The sequence below is a fragment of the Galendromus occidentalis genome, unplaced genomic scaffold (genome assembly GCF_000255335.2).
Source record: "Galendromus occidentalis unplaced genomic scaffold, Mocc_1.1 scf7180000077451, whole genome shotgun sequence".
NCBI classification, from domain to species: Eukaryota; Metazoa; Arthropoda; class Arachnida; order Mesostigmata; family Phytoseiidae; genus Galendromus; species Galendromus occidentalis.
In genome coordinates this window covers 666121-683890 of record NW_003805439.1, presented here as the reverse complement: position 1 = coordinate 683890, position 17770 = coordinate 666121, and the positions used below count along the sequence as shown (strand labels likewise).

At 50.4% G+C, this 17770-nt stretch overlaps 3 protein-coding genes and 1 long non-coding RNA gene across 4 annotated transcripts; all 4 read left to right on the top strand.

Annotated features, from left to right (window-relative positions):
• Positions 1 to 1628: 1628 nt before the first annotated feature.
• Positions 1629 to 5229, top strand: LOC100899418 (uncharacterized). The gene is made up of 10 exons (XM_003743817.2): positions 1629 to 1660; positions 2259 to 2478; positions 2602 to 2700; positions 3026 to 3099; positions 3196 to 3349; positions 4285 to 4353; positions 4467 to 4551; positions 4650 to 4798; positions 4931 to 5035; positions 5113 to 5229. The coding sequence occupies exons 1-10, from the start codon at positions 1629 to 1631 to the stop codon at positions 5227 to 5229; spliced, it is 1104 nt and encodes a 367-aa protein (XP_003743865.1).
• A 161-nt stretch (positions 5230 to 5390) lies between these two features.
• On the top strand, positions 5391 to 6515 carry LOC100901120 (uncharacterized). Its single transcript, XR_145496.1, has 4 exons — positions 5391 to 5468; positions 5611 to 5685; positions 6031 to 6124; positions 6284 to 6515. It is a non-coding gene; the product is annotated as an uncharacterized LOC100901120 (long non-coding RNA).
• A 3769-nt stretch (positions 6516 to 10284) lies between these two features.
• Strump (WASH complex subunit strump) lies at positions 10285 to 14791 on the top strand. Its single transcript, XM_018639716.1, has 4 exons — positions 10285 to 10434; positions 10921 to 12430; positions 12565 to 12837; positions 12946 to 14791. The coding sequence occupies exons 2-4, from the start codon at positions 10921 to 10923 to the stop codon at positions 14592 to 14594; spliced, it is 3432 nt and encodes a 1143-aa protein (XP_018495232.1). The 5' UTR covers positions 10285 to 10434; the 3' UTR covers positions 14595 to 14791.
• Positions 14792 to 15245: 454 nt separating this feature from the next.
• On the top strand, positions 15246 to 17484 carry RpL5 (ribosomal protein L5). The gene is made up of 4 exons (XM_003743748.2): positions 15246 to 15469; positions 15779 to 15938; positions 16062 to 16316; positions 16991 to 17484. The coding sequence occupies exons 1-4, from the start codon at positions 15419 to 15421 to the stop codon at positions 17413 to 17415; spliced, it is 891 nt and encodes a 296-aa protein (XP_003743796.1). The 5' UTR covers positions 15246 to 15418; the 3' UTR covers positions 17416 to 17484.
• The last annotated feature ends 286 nt before the right edge of the window (positions 17485 to 17770 follow it).

Here is a 17770-nt window from a genome sequence, read left to right as displayed (position 1 = left end):
CAGCTCCGCATACGTGCAAGAGTCATCCATGTTCCTAGATGATGAGCGCCCGAGGGACGCCTCTGATAATCGCGAGCTATGCCTACTGAAGTACGGAGATTGCGACCGGTCTGTAAAGCCCGGACCCCACTGCGATACGCTGCGTCTTCGGCACTCCTCAAGTCAAGTTCTGACTGCGCCATGTTGGAACGCGTTGCGGATTGCTGCGTAGCATCTCGATCGCGTGAGTCTTCTATCTGTGGTAGAGACTCCTGCGATCGGAGTCTACGGTGTCGCGCGGAATCAGCGGCACGTACGTTTTCCGCTCGAACTTGACAACGATCAGCCCGGAGTCGCCGTTGTTGGACCAAATTCAATGCCCGCGAGTGGGCGACTTCTGCCTGAGTTCGATTAGCCCGCTGCCGACGCATCCGCTCCGCCGCTTGTTCAGGTCGAGAACGCTGACCTCGTCAGGAACGCCGAAATCTCGGCATGAGTAAATGAAAAATCCCCCCCCTATAATAAAAGCGCAATGTCTGCCTGTCTGTCAGTTAGCACCCTGTGTACGGCTCAAGGCGGGCTTCTCAAATTTACGCTGTTCGAGAGTGTTCAGGAGTGTTGAAGAGTTTCCGGATTGGTTCATGCCAAAGCTCAGACGTCCGCGACGGACTCCGTCGTGTGTGTTCTCCGAGAGTGCGGCGGTTCTCCGCCATCTTGAATGACGTCATGTGACTGTGAAAACTTGGAGTTTTGTGCGTTTTTCCGAGGAACGGCCCGCAGGAATGGTGGGAAATTCACATGGGCAAAGGACGAAGGAGTTCCGTATCGATCGCGCGCGTAATCTGACGGGAATCATGGCGCGAAGCAGTAGATAAGGTGCGAACTGACAGACAGGCAGACATTGCGCTTTTATTATAGGGGGGATATGCGAACTTGAAAACCGAGCCTCTGTGATATCACGCCACCTTTTCCCAGCCGGCCTCAGACCGAGACCATCCTAGCCTTTCCGTCGAGTTTTCGGAGATAGAATCCGATGGGTCCGCGGATTGTGTTTTGAGGAAAATTCCGAAACCGACAATCATTCCGATCAACAGCTGATGACCACAGCCGGTTGACACCTGCGGCAACGCTCCTGGTCCTTGACATCCATTGCAACGCAAATAGAATACGACGACCAAGGTCTTCCGTGACGGTCCGAACTTCTTCCTCCGGTTGCCGAAGTTGTGACAGCTCAAGCGGAAAGATCTGGACCGAAACATTGGGGACGAACAGACGACGTGTCGAGTTCAACTTGAGAGTTCGAGAAAGTTCATCTGTTTGCGAAAAACACCTAGTCTGGCTACACAGGTGCGTAGTTCCGCCGATCTACGGTGAGCCACGTTCCGAGTTGGTCATGTGAGAACATCGTCATAGGACCGGTGGCGATGGGCTGCGTCGCCCGCTGACGCTCTGGAACTGATCAGAAAAATTCCTAGTCAAAGTAGGCACTCACTCCACAACAGCTTACAGATGTATTGGTTTGCGTCGGCACCTTTCTGTTGAGCCGGAAATCACCGATCGCTGACTGCGGTCTGCGCAAAGAAAGGGTGCCGAGTATACCGTCAGTGCTCATCGCCAATCTGTGATATCGATCCTCGTTGTGATCCAGTATGACCGTTCTTACGGATACGAATGGTGCGATGTGAGTAGAACTATACCTACATCGTCCTAAGAATCCAGAGAGACAACTCCGGGCTAGTACAGAGACATCGATACCCTGCGATACCTCTCGGACGCGGTTTCTGATTTTTGACGGCACACCGGCGGAGGCTCCATCGTCAATTAATGAGATCACGAGACAGACAGAAAAATCCGAAGACAGAGGCCGAGGAAGAAATCTGTATTGTTTTTGGTTGATAATATTATGGAGTCGAAACAGAAGCGAATTTCGCTCGGAAGCTTACGGAGCTCTCAAGCCGTGGAAGGAGGGCATCGCTGACGCGTATAATGAGCTTTGCTTCCACATCAAGTCTATATGGGGTTCCTGAAGAGGTCGATCTGTGATTGTGTTAACTAGGGAACGCTTCAATGGAAACAGAAGATCACGCGAAAGACCGATGTCAGAGAATGTGTGGTATGGCCTCGTTGCACTCGCGAGTTTCAACCTGGCTCGACCTTCGTATTTAACCGTTGAGGCATTTCATTGAAGTGAATTTCATGGTGAAAATCGGATCCCTCAATTATTTGTTTTGTCTCCGTGCTTCCGGCTATGCTAAACGTCGACTTTATGTGCGCTTCAGGAAAAACGATTATCGGCCACCCTCTTGGAATGGACATCGCACGTTCTTGTCGATCGACGAGGAAGAAGCTTCTCACAGAGTTGGATCCTTCTCCTTGGCCGAGGGCAACGAGCTCAAGCCCCCGGAAGCGAGATTCCACGCATGGATTTTCCCCTTGCTGTGGTGCGCCGCCTTCTCGGCCGGCTGTCAGTCGCTCATGGGTCCCTATATTCCGTATCTGGTAGGCAGGCCAACCGAATACTTGTTCTTGGGAAATCGCATATCCGACATTGGGGCAATTTTGAATCATGGTCATTGCTTCGAGCGGCATCGTCGAACCACTTGCTCAGTTTTCTGATTCCAGGCGTACGATAAGTATTCCCTCGAGATGATAGACATGTCAATTATTTTCGCCATAAACCGGGGTGCGACTGCCATCGGAGCTCTCCTTGCCTACTGTGTGGTGAGAGGACTATTCTGATCTGGATCATGATTCCCTCCCATGTATCATCATAGAATCTATTATAATTTCTCCTAATAATCTATCATTATCTATCTATGATCATCCATGATAATTTATTATCTCTTTATGATTATCTGTAATAATTCATCGTCTATCTATCTAAGTATCCGAATTTCAAAAATCCCCGGGGAATTATTCGGATCTTTTTTCGGAGCCTTCCCGTTCCCTTGGCCCGATTCCCTGATATCCACTCGATTTTCACCACCGATACCCTTCTTCCGTGGATTTTTCCTTCTAAGTGAAGCTCTAACGGGGAACTTCGCAGATAAACGCTTCCAACGGAGCAGCAATGCTCAAGTCGGCCACTTTTCTTGCGGGCGCATCTTACGCTGCTTACGGGTAAAGAGAATTGCATTCGCCTTCGAGCTGGAAAGTGATTAAGAACAATCAAAGGAAGAACAATTTCCGGCTATCAAGACCACATCTCCATTCCAGAGGGCTGTTCTATCTCAGAGAAACCCATACCATGGAATACATGGGTGCCGCGAGTGCACTGTACGGAATGGCGGGATTCAGTCATTCGTTTTTCTTGGTGTTCTCGTTGACGATTCTATTCTACCACTACGCGAAGAAATTCCAGCTGTACATAGTAAGCGAAGAAAAATCCATAGGAATTCCGTTTTCACTTGTGGGCGCGATCGGAAGTTGCGAAACAAAGCAAGGAACTTGATATAGCAATCCAAGAAATAGCTGCTTCTGATTGGAATCCTCGCAACGGTGAGCTCAGCCCGATCGCATGCTGAAGCGTCCCGTCACGAGATCGGCAGCTCTGGCTCCTGGTGCCACCCACCCGCGCGACTGCGGCGGCGTGCTTCGAGAAACAACGACGAATTCCGGCAGCGACCGACGTCGAAACTTTCGGGAGGCGGCTACGCTTGCGAAAGAAACTTTCGTGCCGAGTCGTTCGCAGACAACGCTCACCGTCCAGCAAATTGAATTTTATCCGGAGCCTGAGCGCGTTCCTTACTCCGGGTGTCCTGGAGTGTGGAAAACGCTCGTATCGAGCCTCGTCGACAGCCGCCCTGAGAATCGATGATAAACGATGTCGGTCACTCGGGGGTAACCGAATGAGCCGCCGGATTCAGCGTGAACTTCGCGCTGTCGCTCACTTGAGAAGATACCGAAAGGCGTTCATACCGAGTGCCAGCCTGCCGGCGCGCGGCTTGGACGGCCAGAAAGTCAGCCGAGCAGTGGGTCCATCGCTTGGTCAGGCGGTGAGCCGCGGTCGGAAGAATTTTGAGCACCCAAGGAAATCCTCGACGCAAGAGGCAATCAGCGACGGCCGAGACAGTGATTATGAAATAACGGCGCATCGAGCAACACGGAAGAGGCGCCCCATAAATTTCTGTTCCGGAGCTTTCTCTACATGATCCGCTTATGAGGCGCACCGGAACTGCTGATCGATTCGCTGATAGGATATTTTCTGATTAGAATTAGAGACGGCGTTTGCCTTCAACCACAATCGGGAGTTGCCGTAATTTGCGGAGCGAAAGTCTCACGGTAGTCCTTTGCTCGATCTTCCAGTGCCTCTTCGAGTTCATGATTGGATTAGGAGGAAGTTGCTGTCTCGTTGCGGCCTACTACGTTTTTCAAGTGAGTTCGATCTGATATGAATCGGAACTGAAAACTACCCAATCGAATATGACATCGTGGTCCGGTGTTCTGACCCGAGAGATAGCGACGATTCCGTTTTCTAATCTCGACAGCAATGCAAAGCCATGCCGTTCTTCATCATTGGTGGATGTCTAGCCTTCGGCTCACTTTTCGCGTGCACAGTGAGCCCGGATCGGGGTAATTGAATAATTTTCTTGTTCCTCGAGTCGAATTTGATGCGGAGATTATGCGCCGGGACGATTAATGGATACTCGAAAATTGCTCTCTTTACACAGGAATTCCGAGCAAGCGGAGTACGGTGACTTCTCGGAACACATGCCGTCTGCTTTGTGGCATTCCTCTCCTCATCGACATGCTGACAATTGCTTGTGCCGGAATCAGTTACGCCTATCTCGAAGTCAACCTCTATCGAAACGTTGGGAAGGTTCGGCCGCAAGAGCTCAATTCTTGGTAGACGCCGGCTTTGCTGGACGCCTTGGAGACGACGATATGGGGGTGAAATTCCAAACGAACGAGGAAATTTCAGTGACTCAAGCCAACGTTCTCCCCTTCACAGCTTGAGGGCCTCTCGGACTTGTTCCGCACCACTTACCTATTCGCTGGTTTCTTCGCTTTTTATTCCATTGGGATCCTGATATTCGGCACGATCGGCCTCACATGGGTATGCGCTTGAATTTTCCTTTGTTTCGTCTCCGTGCGGGAGCTTCGATCATTACGTCTTCATGCCTGAATTTTCAGCACACGGAGTCATTCAGCGCCTTCTTGGCACAGGTTTGTGCAACAACAGGATTCATCATCGGTACCCCAGTGCTGGAACAGATCCTGGGCTATCCAATAGACGGGAAAAACGAGTGAGTCCCAAGATTCGCTAGTCAGTCATTTCCTCATCGATCGATCACCCGGTCCGTCCGTCAGTCAGTCAGTCAGTCGGTCAGTCAATTAACCGTCCAATCTATCAATCGAAATGATTCATGGCAGCGAAATCGCATCCCTTACAGGTATCGTATGTTGGAGTTCGGGTCGGTGGCTTTGATCGGTTTCGCGGCAGCTGGCCAAACTATACCGATGATGCGGAAGCTTGTGAGAGACAGCATGTGGGTACTCGAGCAAGTTCGAAATCCGGTTACATATTCGTCGATTTCTAGCGATCCGTGCCAAGAGATGCATAATTCCCCTCGCCGCACCCGGGCAATCGTTCTGGTTGCTCGCCTTCGATTAAAAATTCTTGTCTTGCAGTGAAAGTGGCTCCGCCAGGACCATCTGGACGATGAGCACCTTATCAGCATCGATTGTTTTCCTCTCCTCAACTCTGTAAGATCCAGGCCTGGCGGCTGCTATGTTTCGATGAATAGGTATTTCTCGGAATTCAGCTGGCAAACCTCCAGTTCCCCCGGAAATTCAGAACAGCCTCATCTCGAATAACGAGACATTTCGAGCATTCTCTCCCATCCAAGTCTCATGCCCTTGATGACGTGACTCACTGGAGACCTTCGCGGTATAAGCGGGCGTCTCCTTCCGACTGAGGATCAAATCATCTCTAGTCACTAGCTCACAACGACTATTGATCGAAAGAGGGCTTTTGCGGCTAGAGACGAAGAAACACCCAGATACGTAGACGTTTCTGACCAGAATAAGAGCGTACCCTCATTCCCCCAGCGCTTGCGGAGCTTGTCTGATGACTGGGTTCGTACACGACCTCTTTGGAGACAGACTACTCGCCTACTGTATGCTCGGTATAAACGCTTCATGGGTGAGCATCAAGATCGAAGGACGAACTACGCCCAGCGCGAGTCAATCGTTGTCTATGCTTACGGATTATCCTTGTCAAGTTGAGGACGGGCATTATCAGCCGGAGATCCCCGTATCGAAAAGCATATATGGTACATCGCTAATTTTTCTCCTTCGACAGCTCATCGTCAGAATGCTGTGCCTGATCATACCATGCTTCTTCTGTAAGAAGCGCGACGAGGATCTCGAAGAGAGCGAAGATTGACAGGGAGCGAGACAAAGAAGGGTTCGATCCCGTGTGACCCGATCGAGCTTCAAGCCGCAAGGATCGCTGCTCGAAGCTCTACCCTGCTGCACTCAAACCGCTTCCGATCGTCAACTAGCCTTGCGGCAAAAGCTCCCTGTTAGTCGATGATGCTGAGGTCCGGGGACTTCGCAGGCCCTCATCAGAAGCATGGATTTTTTGAGCCTCGGACTACTGGAGGATGGGCCTCGTCGTATGGATAGATGTACAATCTTGCTGTAAAATGAAACTTCGACTAGCTATGCTAACTCTCCTTTCACTCATTTTTGTGGAGCATCGTACCGGCCGAGAGAGATTAGGCTCATAGGCAGCGTCGCTTCATGCCCCGCGGCATACCACCGCTCGATCGGATCGCCTCCATTCCTGATCGGAGAGTTCCTCTAGAACCTAAACAACGGTTTTCCTGCCTTTAGTCACCCCCTCAAGTTGCAATATTGAATCAAAATTAGAATTGATTTTTCATGTCGAGGAAGGACATCCTCCTCCGCTGTCCTCTGGGAGACCACTGATCGGTTCTGGCATTCCAGACCCTGGCCTGCAACATCGACGAAAAATCCCGACCATTTGGGCCCGCTATCAGGAGAAAAAAAAATGGATTTCGATATAAGTAATTTCCGATGATTTCTGCGACGCTTCTAAAAGCTGCTTGCGGCTCTGGATCTGTGCTCATCGAGCCACTTTGCACATCTGGATATCATCCTACAACTCCACGAACCATTCCAAACAAAGTGAAATATCAATCGAACGAAGAACATCTGATGTCATCCGACTCCAGAAACATCTGACATTCAGAGACATTTCGTGGTCCAGCAAAAGCTCACACTCCGGCCACTCGTGAGCTGTCTTCCGAACGAGCGAGTATTCCGCGGAGAAATTGATCGTGATTTGGTGAAGCTCCAATCTTTCCGCCGAGAGCAGCTATCGTCGTGGAGGAATCAGTAAGAGGCTAAGCATGGTGCAAATCGACTTGACTTCCGAGGAAATCGCGAACGTGGCTCAGAGCTGCAGGAGATGTCTGGATTCTTGCACGCGAGAGTTGTCTCGACGATATCCTCCTAGCTTGACGAGCGGGCTATGGAAAAACTCCGGAATTTTCTCAGCAAGATCTCCCTTCCCCATTTCTCCGAAAGATATAGAAAGTGCCACTACAAGATGGACATTTTACGAAGCAAGCATCAACTCTGGTTTCAGTCGAAAAAGTCCATAAGCGTTCCGGATCCTGTGCTCACAGTCGACATTCCGACCCCTCCGATTCGTGATCATAAGCCTGCAACCGAGCGTCGAGCTAGCGGAGGCAGACCGCAGAAGGTCTTCGAAGATTGCGGTGCCGAAGCTAAGACGTACAAGGTGAATCACTTCCTCAGAACGCATTCCGTCTCCTTGATACAAGCTGCGGCGATGAAGTCCACAGGAGCACCCTAAGTCTCTAAGCCTAGCTCCAAAGTCAGCCCCGCTGCAGCTTTAGCTCTCATTGTCGACTGCGGATAATCGAAGCAACAGTATTTCAATCTGCGGTTGTCATTGGAGACTCTCGGTATCGACCCTCTTCCCTCGTATCACAAAGTTGTGGAAGCCAAAAAACAGTGTTACCCTAAGGGCGTTCAAGCCACGGAGAGGTCGAGTAGTGTGAAGTGGCTTTTTAGCCGGGCGCGCCATGCACGGCTGTATTGTCAGGAGAGTCAATCATTTACCCGCTTCGGTGATGTTCTCTTGCTGAAAGATGTATACCTAAGCAGTCAGCCATGGACTCAATTAGGTAGAGAGCACGACTTGACGAAGAAGTGCGGTATGAAGGAAATCCGGAGGAACCCGATCCGAGTCGATCTCAATGATCAATAAAATTCAAGACGTCGGATCGAATGCTACTTGGAGGGACCCTTGAGCAACATCAGGATATGCCTGCGTGCTTTGTGTGTGACTGTAAGTCTCGGGGCGCGAATTGGAGCTTCCACTTACTTGCGCTGGATCGATCGCGCCACACACCGAGTGTAATTCGACACCGCCGCTCGCATTCAAAGCCTGTGCTTCGATAATCGGCGTCCAAGATCGTTTTGAGTCTCGAGGTCAGATCTACGAACAAGCGATGTGGGATTGTCTGTTCAGACAAGCTTCCTACAGCACGAGCTCAGGACCGTCAAGGATGAGAGGAGCGGGACGAGGGAGCTTGAGCTGTATGTTTTAGTAGCCGCAGCCCGGCCCCTGATGCCGTATCAGACGTATAAATGTACATCAGTATTCCGTAGCGCCGTAGAGATCTACGGCGGCGGCTCATAAAGGCGCCGTAGAAAACTACGGAACCGTACACCGTAGTCCGTAGCGCCGTATTACGGCCGATCGTCGTAGTGCCGTATTTCGACATTCCTTCGAAGCCCGTAGTGCCGAACTACGGTCGATTCCGTGGATCCGTAGCCCCGTACTACGGCGGATTTTCGTAGACCGTGGTACGGTGCCGTGGTCTATCTCGGAAGTGGAGGAGACTCGGAAAGAGATTCGAGCTCTGGGACCGTCGATAATAGAGAAAGCCGGAAAAGAGTTCCGAGTGAGACACTCTCTTCATCTAACCATGATAGACGGTAAGGTCGCTCATGTCATGAATGCAGCGCCAGGAATGTCCACGTGCTATATTTGTGGAGCGAATCCCCGCTCCATGCGCGTATAAAGAGCATGGAGTGCCTCCTGCATATATCGAACAATTTGGATTTCCAGAAATGGAGGACAAATTCATCAAGGAAGAAAACACGCGAAGAGAAGAAGCAAAAGGTCGGAAGAGAGCTCAGGAATCAAGATTTTATGCATATGTTGCTTGTCTCGGCGGATCCGTACATAGAAACTCTGCGCGTGAAACCCAAGAGAAAGTCTCTCGAATTGTGTGACAATATCGCAGCCCTGCCAGTGGATCCTAGGGAGTAATCGGTGCTGAGATGAGATGGGAACATGAGATGTCCCGAGAGGCTCGATAAGCACAGATCAAGAGCCGCAAGCAGCTTTTAGAAGCTCAATCTATCAGTCGCGGAAATCCTCGGAAATTACTTATATCGAAACTTCATTTTTTTCTTCTCCTAATAGCGGGCCCAAACGGACGGGATATTTCCTCGATGTTGCCATTTTGCTGGGGAGACATCTTGGAGTCGTCCGATCTGGCCGATGGGGGCCGAATCGGTCAGTCCAGGTCGGGCGCTTCTTCCAACCGAGTTTTGAGGGCGATTCTCCCGGAAGTTCTGAAGCTTTCAGTTGTTTCCACTTATAGTCAATTCTGAACCACTGTGCGACGTGGGGAACGCTAGAATGAGAACGCCGTGATCGGGTCTATCCTTATTCGAGAGTTGGAAAATGAAAATGTCCGGAATCCAGGAACTCGAATAATCATGATTACGATTTTGCTTCGCAGTGTTGTACCCCAACAGAGGAGAGAAAAATTATCTTCATCGCACCCAGACCCTCAACGGAGTGAGAAAACTACGGCCCGTAGAGCCGCATCAACGGAATCAAGGCCTGACTGTCAGTTTCAGAATGGTACCTCCGAGAGAAAGAGAGTTCCCGAGGATCGAGGCTGTATCTGACAGATGTACAATACTTGCCGAAAGATCTCGTTGTACCGTGTCAAGTGTCTCCCTCAACCGAGCAGGAGCCCGCTCTCCGATAATTCCAATTGACCGATCTTTTGTTTTCGACTTGAGCTTATTTGCCCAGTGGCTTCATTTGCTGGTTTCAAACCCATGAGTCAGAGCGCTAGACGTTCGAGTGAAGGCGTTCGAGACATCGAGTACCAACTTCGGCGGAGGAGTGAGAGACGACGTTTACGGTCGAAGCTTCTATGCGCGCTTCTATGTCGGCAGTCGGCAATCGTGTCAGCGGCTGTTTCAAAAACAAATAATTGACACCGCCACTGGCTGGGTGTGACACAGGTAGAAAAGAGACAGTACTTCCTTCTGGATCATGTGATCGTGAACTCAAACTCACAGATCCCGTTCGGATACTTGCTGTTCCCAAAGACAGAAAAGACTGGATTCCGGGATTCGAGAGAAAAGGTGAGCGGAAAATTCTGGAGCTCGGCTGTCAGAATCGACGTTCGAATCAGATGGGAGGATTTCCGGAACCGCGCCGGAAATCTTCTTCTGAGGCGCGACCTGAAACGTACACCGAATGTTGAGCTCGCGAAGTCCATCCTGATGGCCGAGTTTCGCGCTCTCCGTGTGATACGTAAGGGAAATTGAAAGCCGACTCGGTGGGAAATCTGACTAATCGCGAACGAAACGTATTTTGATATTCGATTTACGAATCGTGGGAGAGTCGTCGTAGAATTTGGGGGAAAAACAATACACGTGGACCGGACATGCCTCACCTATTCGTTCGAATCCTGGAAATAGACCTGACCACGAAAGCCTGCTTAGGGGCGTGACAGAAACCTGCAGCGTATCCCCTCGGGATCCACGACCCAGGGAGCAAGGAACATCCATGTCCTCGAGAGCTAACAGTCGATGTGGGGCAATCATCGTGTTTGTTTTTGATTCCAGATGGACTTCCTCGCCGAAAACAACACCTGCGGACAAACGCTCCTGCACATCGTCTCGCAAGGCAATGCCATCCTGGCCGAACTGACGAGACTCTCGTCCATGATACCGCCTCAGCTGAGTCATGACCGATATTCGGAAATCGTTTTGGACTTCAGTTACTTCAAGGGTATCGAAACATTCGAAAAGAAACTCGACAATGATACGCGGCTCCAAGACATGGACGAAGTTTTCAAAGAGACCCATCTGAATTTGTTATCAAAATTCTATTTGGTCTTCGAGTGTGTGCATCAGTTCACGGTGGAGTTGAATCATTTTCTCGCTGAGCTAGAGGAAGGAGTTTTCATTCAGCAGAGCCTCGAGTCGGTTCTGAACAATATTGATGGCAAGCAGCTTTTAGCCGAAGCTTTGTACATTTGCGGAATAATGCTTCTGTATATTGACGAGAAATTTGAAGGCTCCTTGCGGGAGAAGATTCTCGTCCTTTACTACCGCTATTCAGCGCAGCGATCCAATCTAGTCTCCAACGTTGACGACGTCTGCACACTTTTCCGATCAACGGGGTACGTTGCGAGGAAAACGAGACCCCCAAGTTATCCAGAGGAGTACTTCAAGCGGGTCGGGATAAACTCCGAATTCGTCTCTATGCTGATTGGTCGCCTCAGATCGGACGACTTCTACAATCAGCTTCCGCTGTATCCGCAACCAATCCACCGCAGCGTTGCGCTGGCCAATCAAGCGGCGCTCATTTATGTCGCCTTGTTTTTCGATTCGAAAATTCTGCACCACGAAACGGCGGTGATGCGAGAGGTCGTCGACAAATATTTCGCCGATAATTGGGTGATCGCTACTTACATGGGAAACGTGGTCAACCTCATCGATTCGTGGGAACCCTATAAAGCGGCTAAATCTGCCCTTCAAAACGTCCAAGATACGAGAAGCGTGCAGATTCGTTGCGATGAAATGCACGCCAAAGTTGAGAAACTCATCCCTCAAGTGGATGATATTCTCAAGGAAGGTGTCCTCACCGAAAGCATGGTGCTCGAGAAACTACAGAAACTTTTCTCGTTCGCCCGGGACTGCAACTTCACGCTGCGGTGGTTGATGTTGCACACTGCGAGAACGCCGGAATTATTTTCCAAGAGAGCCAAACAGATGAGAGACATAGTTTTACAAAAGCACAACCCTCAAGCTCTGTTTAGCCTGTTACTCCACACTGCCGAGTTCGAACACAAATTCAAGGAAGTCCTGCAGCAACTACTCAAGCACAAACAAGACAAATGGGATTATCTCAAGAAAGAATGCACCGAGCGATTACGCGAGCTGTCTGAAGCTTATTCCGGAGAGAGACCTCTGTACAGAGTCGAAAAGATCGAGCGCTTGCAGAAGTGGTTCGACGATATCTCCAAGCAGGTAGACTCGCTATCGCAAGAAGATCCGGTCGCCGTCGGAAGACGTATTGTGCCGCTGATCAACGCACTCGATCAAGTTCAAGGGTTCCACCAAATTGAAGGTATGAGAGCTTTCCCCGTTTTTCCCCATACGAAAGGTGACTTTTTTCCGTGCAAAAACTCCGCGAGACGCCCCGAGAGGAAAAGCTCCAAAAAAATTGTATAAAACCCATTCTACCAACAAATATACCTCCAGGACATGCTCATATCCGGCAATGCGTGCAGGAAAGTCGTCAGCAGCTGCACAAAATGCTGCGACTCCTCTCCATCAAGACCGAGCTCCTGGCACATCTGGACGTCATCGCCGACGTATCTTACGCATGGCTCCTGGTCGATGCGTACACGGCGCAGATGCAAGGGGGTATCAAGCGGAATCCGAAAATGGTCGTGAAATTGAGAGCCACTTTTCTGAAACTCGCGACCGCTCTCGATCTGCCCCTGCTTCGGATCATTCAAGCGTCGTCAAAAGGTTCGCTCCCGTAGCTCAAGTCCGTTTCAATATCATTGAAAATCCAATGATGCAGGCTCATGTTTTTCGCGCGTGAATTCCGACAGTAGTAATCGCAATCTCTTACAGATATGGAGGCCGTATCTGCCTTCTACTCAAATGAGCTCATCGGCTACATTCGGCGCGTTCTTCACATAATCCCGGAGACGATGTTCACCCTACTCGCAAGAATCATCCAATTACAAACGAACAACATCAAACAGCTGCCAACCCGCCTGATGAAAGATCAACTCAAAGAATATGCGCAGTTGGAGGAGCGCGCGGAAGTCGCCAAGTTGACTCACGACATCAGCGTTTTCACCGACGGGGTTCTGGAGATGAAGACGACGCTCGTCGGCATAGTGGAAATCGATCCACGGCAACTTCTCGAGGACGGTATTCGTAAAGAGCTCGTCAATCAACTCAGCCTTTCCTTGCATGGCGGACTCATCTTTTCGGCGAAACCGAAACCGGGCGAGATGCTCGAGAAATTAAGCAAACTATCGCAGGTGGTCAGCGGCTATCACAGGTCTTTCGAATACGTTCAGGATTATATCGGTATAAGGGGACTCAAGATGTTCCAGGAAGAGTTCTCTCGGATCGTGAATTACAACGTCGAACAAGAGTGCAATGTGTACTTGAGGCAACAAATTCAGGACTGGGAATCGGATTATCAATCGAAGAAAGTTCCCATCCCCAAATACGCACCAATAGATACAGCGGCAGCCAACTTTATCGGAAGACTCGCGAACGAGTTGATCCGAATGACCGATCCCGCAGTCACAGTTTACGTCGACTCACTCTTCACGTGGTATGATAGGGTTCTACACACAAAGGTATTGATTTTATCCGACTTCGCAACAATGCTGAAAGCTTTAGGGGCGGTGGGAATGGTAGGTTTGGATCGTTTACTGTCTTTCCGAATGCGAAAGAGCCTCTTAGATATCTCCAATACTCTGATCCATACCATAGACGATCAGGTATGGTCCCACAGTCTGAGCGTCTTGACGGGAAGCCTGAAGAAAACAACCGTGGACGGGCATGTCAAGCTTATGACACCTCTCGTCACTAAGGTAACGAAGCTCTTTCCCAGCCTCGCGCAAGCCCTAATGAAAATCGGACAGTTGGTCCTCCTGAGACGTCACATCAGCCACGAGCTGAAGAAGAACTCAAAATTCAATGGGAAAAACCTCGCTGCCGCCCTTCGAGCGTTGAACGATGCGACGCTTCTACGCATGCCGGAGAGGACGACTCAAGTCGAGAACGATTACCTCGAGCGGCTCTCTAGTCACTTGAGATTCTGTGGCATCTACGATCCTTTGAAACAAATCTATGTGCAGAATCCTTCGTCTCCCAATCTGCCAATGTTCCTCGCTCTGTCCGTAATTTCCAACATTTCAAAGTTCACCTATTCCCGTTCAGTGGGCTGTTTGGTGGCGAAGAGCAAACAAATCGTCGACTGCGTGCCATTTACTTACGGGGTGTTCGTGCTTCTGACGCAATTCCATACGGATTATACCGAAGATTTCGTCAAAGTCCTTTGTACGTACGTCAAGTCAGCCTGCCTACCGGTTGCAGTATCTGGGAAAGTCGACCCGGACCTCGCCAATTTGCTGACGTTCTTGGACTTCGCGAGCGTCGAACTGGAATGTGTTGATAGAGAAACACTCCTGAAAAACCTGCCCGAATTCATACTCACTCAATACAAAGACTTGTTGACCCTGGGGCCCGAGAAGTGAAAATAAGATTTTACGTTTCAAAGTTTATGATCGGCCGGCGCACGAGACAGCAGTGTGTCGAGTTTTAAAAGTTTCTTAATCGCTAATCCGGATTTTGTGAGGTCGATGGGGGGCTTCGAGATTCGGGGTGAAATCACGCTGTCGTTGTTTATTGTTGAAAACTTGAATGCAATAAAATCAAGTAAGTTATTGAAAAAAAAAAAGTTCAATTTACACCCTATTCCTTCTCACGTTCAACGGGGTGGTGCGGAGGCTGGGGATGACCATCCTGTGCTTCAGCCAGCGTTCAGAAGTCAGAGGTTGGAGAGGCGTCGGCGTCGTCATTCCGATAATGTGGAGCTCTGAATCAAATGGCAGAACTTGATCGAATCCTTTCAAGGGTAGCCCACAGGTCTATGGACGGGAAATGGGACTCCTAGAGCTCTAGGAGTGAGCTCAAAGCAAGCCCCTCAGAAAGCTCATGCGAAAATTCTAAATTTGGCGCGTTGAATCACAGGTGTCCTGCTAAAACCAGGGTGGAGGTAATCGGATTCCCATCCGCGCGTACTCAGGAGAAGCACAGCGTATGGTCTTATGGGCTCGAATTGCTTCACGACATGAAAATTGCAATTCTCCGGAGAAGTGTGCCAATGCGAGGAGAAACTTTCCCGCGGCGACTATGACGCCCTCTGGCGGCGACTCGGATGTTTGGCGGAGACATGGCGTCTGCGATTCTTTTCTCGACGAGGCCTGATCCAAGCGGTCGGGTGGTAAGCTGAAGCCCCGTGGAAACACGAAGTGCTGATTACCCCACGTCTCCGACGAGTTGTTGAAAGACACTCGAAATGGCTTTCGTAAAAGTTGTGAAGAACAAGGCCTACTTCAAAAGGTTCCAGGTGAGCGAAAGCTTCTCTCTGCGGCGGCCCCTGCCGGCCACGTGTGGCCGCATGGCACCGCTTTCTGTGTTCCTCAACGGCGAAGAGACTCGTGAATGAGCTCGAATCGTGATCAAAACCCCCCAAGATGTATTCGAACCCCACCCCAGTGTTGAGAAGTGACGTCGTCGGGACAATCGCGGAGTGAACGGGCAGGGGGGCTGGGATAATCGACCGACCTTCAGTCAGCAATGCTTACTGGGGATCCTGGAAGACACCGTGGCAGAAATCCGACGGACATAGAATGAGTCCGAATATCGTTCACTTCAGGTCAAGTTCAAGAGGAGGCGTGAGGGTAAGACCGACTACTACGCCCGGAAGCGTTTGGTCGTCCAAGCCAAGAACAAGTACAACACCCCCAAGTACCGGCTGATCGTTCGCATCACCAATCGCGACATCATCACCCAGATCGCCTACGCTCGACTGGAGGGTTAGTTTGGAGCTCGAACATGCTTCCAACATCAGGGGGCTCAATGTTATTGTTCCGAAACTATTGGAGGATCGAAATTCAGAAAACTGAAAAGAACGGGTTCTGACGAAATTTTCCCATCAGGTGACGTTATCATCTGCGCCGCCTACTCTTCTGAGCTCCCCCGCTACGGCATTAAGCTCGGTCTGACCAACTACGCCGCTGCTTACTGCACCGGTCTCCTATTGGCCCGTCGCCTTCTCCAGAAGTTCAAACTCGATTCCATCTACAAGGGTTTGGAAGAAGCCACTGGCGAGGACTACGAAGTCGAAGACGTTGAAGACAAGCCCGGAGCGTTCCGTTGCTACCTCGATGTCGGTCTCGCTAGAACCTCGACTGGTAAGTCCTTCAAGTGTCGTAGGCCTGACGAGAGCTTCATATGAGTTCCTGGTGACGAGATTCTCCACCTTGATCGTCGTACTGAGAGTTGGAGCTTTTGGCTGTCGCCTCGTAGCATAGCAGGGATTTTGGTGATCAGCCGCTCCCCTGTTTTTTTGAGGCGAATAGAATGGTCTTCTTTGCAACAGGTAGTGAGGCCACTCATGGATCACTGCCTTACTGTAGCGGACGACATCCTCCCCGAAATTGTAGAGAAATGTTTCTCGGCTGAACTGCTGAGGCGCGTCATTCTTGGCGGTTTGCTTCTTTATATCAGTCACTCGTCCCCGCTACTGGATTAGTGACCTGTGAGAGAAGCGTAAATCGACAGTCTTTCGTTTCATCCTAAGCGATTGTCCACAGACGCGCTAGGCTCACCGAATTGAGACATGCAAAATTGGACGATTTCATTCATTCCTTATTCCCCTTGCCGGCATTAGAATTTTGTTCCTCTCATGGAACGCGATGCGATGCTGATGAGGGAACAACAACCTCTTCGCAATCTGTGCCCAGCCCCATGGCTTCGCACACTCCATAGTGGAGAACAATCACCACAACACGAATATTCGATCATGAATCACCTACAATCAATTTTTTGTGTTGGAGTCTTCAGAATCGTATTCTTATGTTCGCAGGTGCGCGTATCTTCGGCGCCATGAAGGGAGCCGTCGACGGTGGACTGAACATCCCCCACTCGAACAAGCGTTTCCCCGGTTACGATCCAGAGAGCAAGGAATTCCACGCTGACGTTCACAAGCAGCACATCTACGGCCAACACATCGCCGAGTACATGCGCTCGCTCCTCGACGAGAACGAGGAGGCCTACAAGACTCAGTTCGCTCGTTACATCAAGGCCGGCGTATCTGCTGATGACATCGAAGGTCTCTACAAGAAGGCCCATCAAGCCATACGTAAGGACCCCGCCCACCAGCCGAAGCCGAAGAAGACCGTCGAGAAGAAGATTTGGACCGCTCAGCCGATGACTCGTGCCCAGAGGAAGAGCCGTGTCGCACACAAGAAGAAGGCTTTCCTCAAGAAGCTCGAGGCTGGTGATGCTTGAGAATCGGTACAACACAACCGACAGAATTGGAGTTTCTAATAAAGTCGGAGGTTTTGTTGGACTTGGAAATTTGCTTCGTTCCTCGGATTTTCACACTTAATTGGAGTATGGTGCTTCGATTCCGTTTTAGGGGAGAGTTCCCGTCATTGGGAATGTAGCCGTTGGGGGGGGGAGGAGTCCTCTGACCCGAACAACGTCATGCCCTCGAGTTTATGAAATGGACTCAGCACTCACAGACTCGACTTCGGGGAGCCGCCCAGCTTCGCCTCGCATCTTCGAGGCGCCCACGTGAGGAACCTTCTTGCTCCCGGGGCAGGTCAGCTGCATCGGCGCGGCTCTTAACAATGTCCCCGCC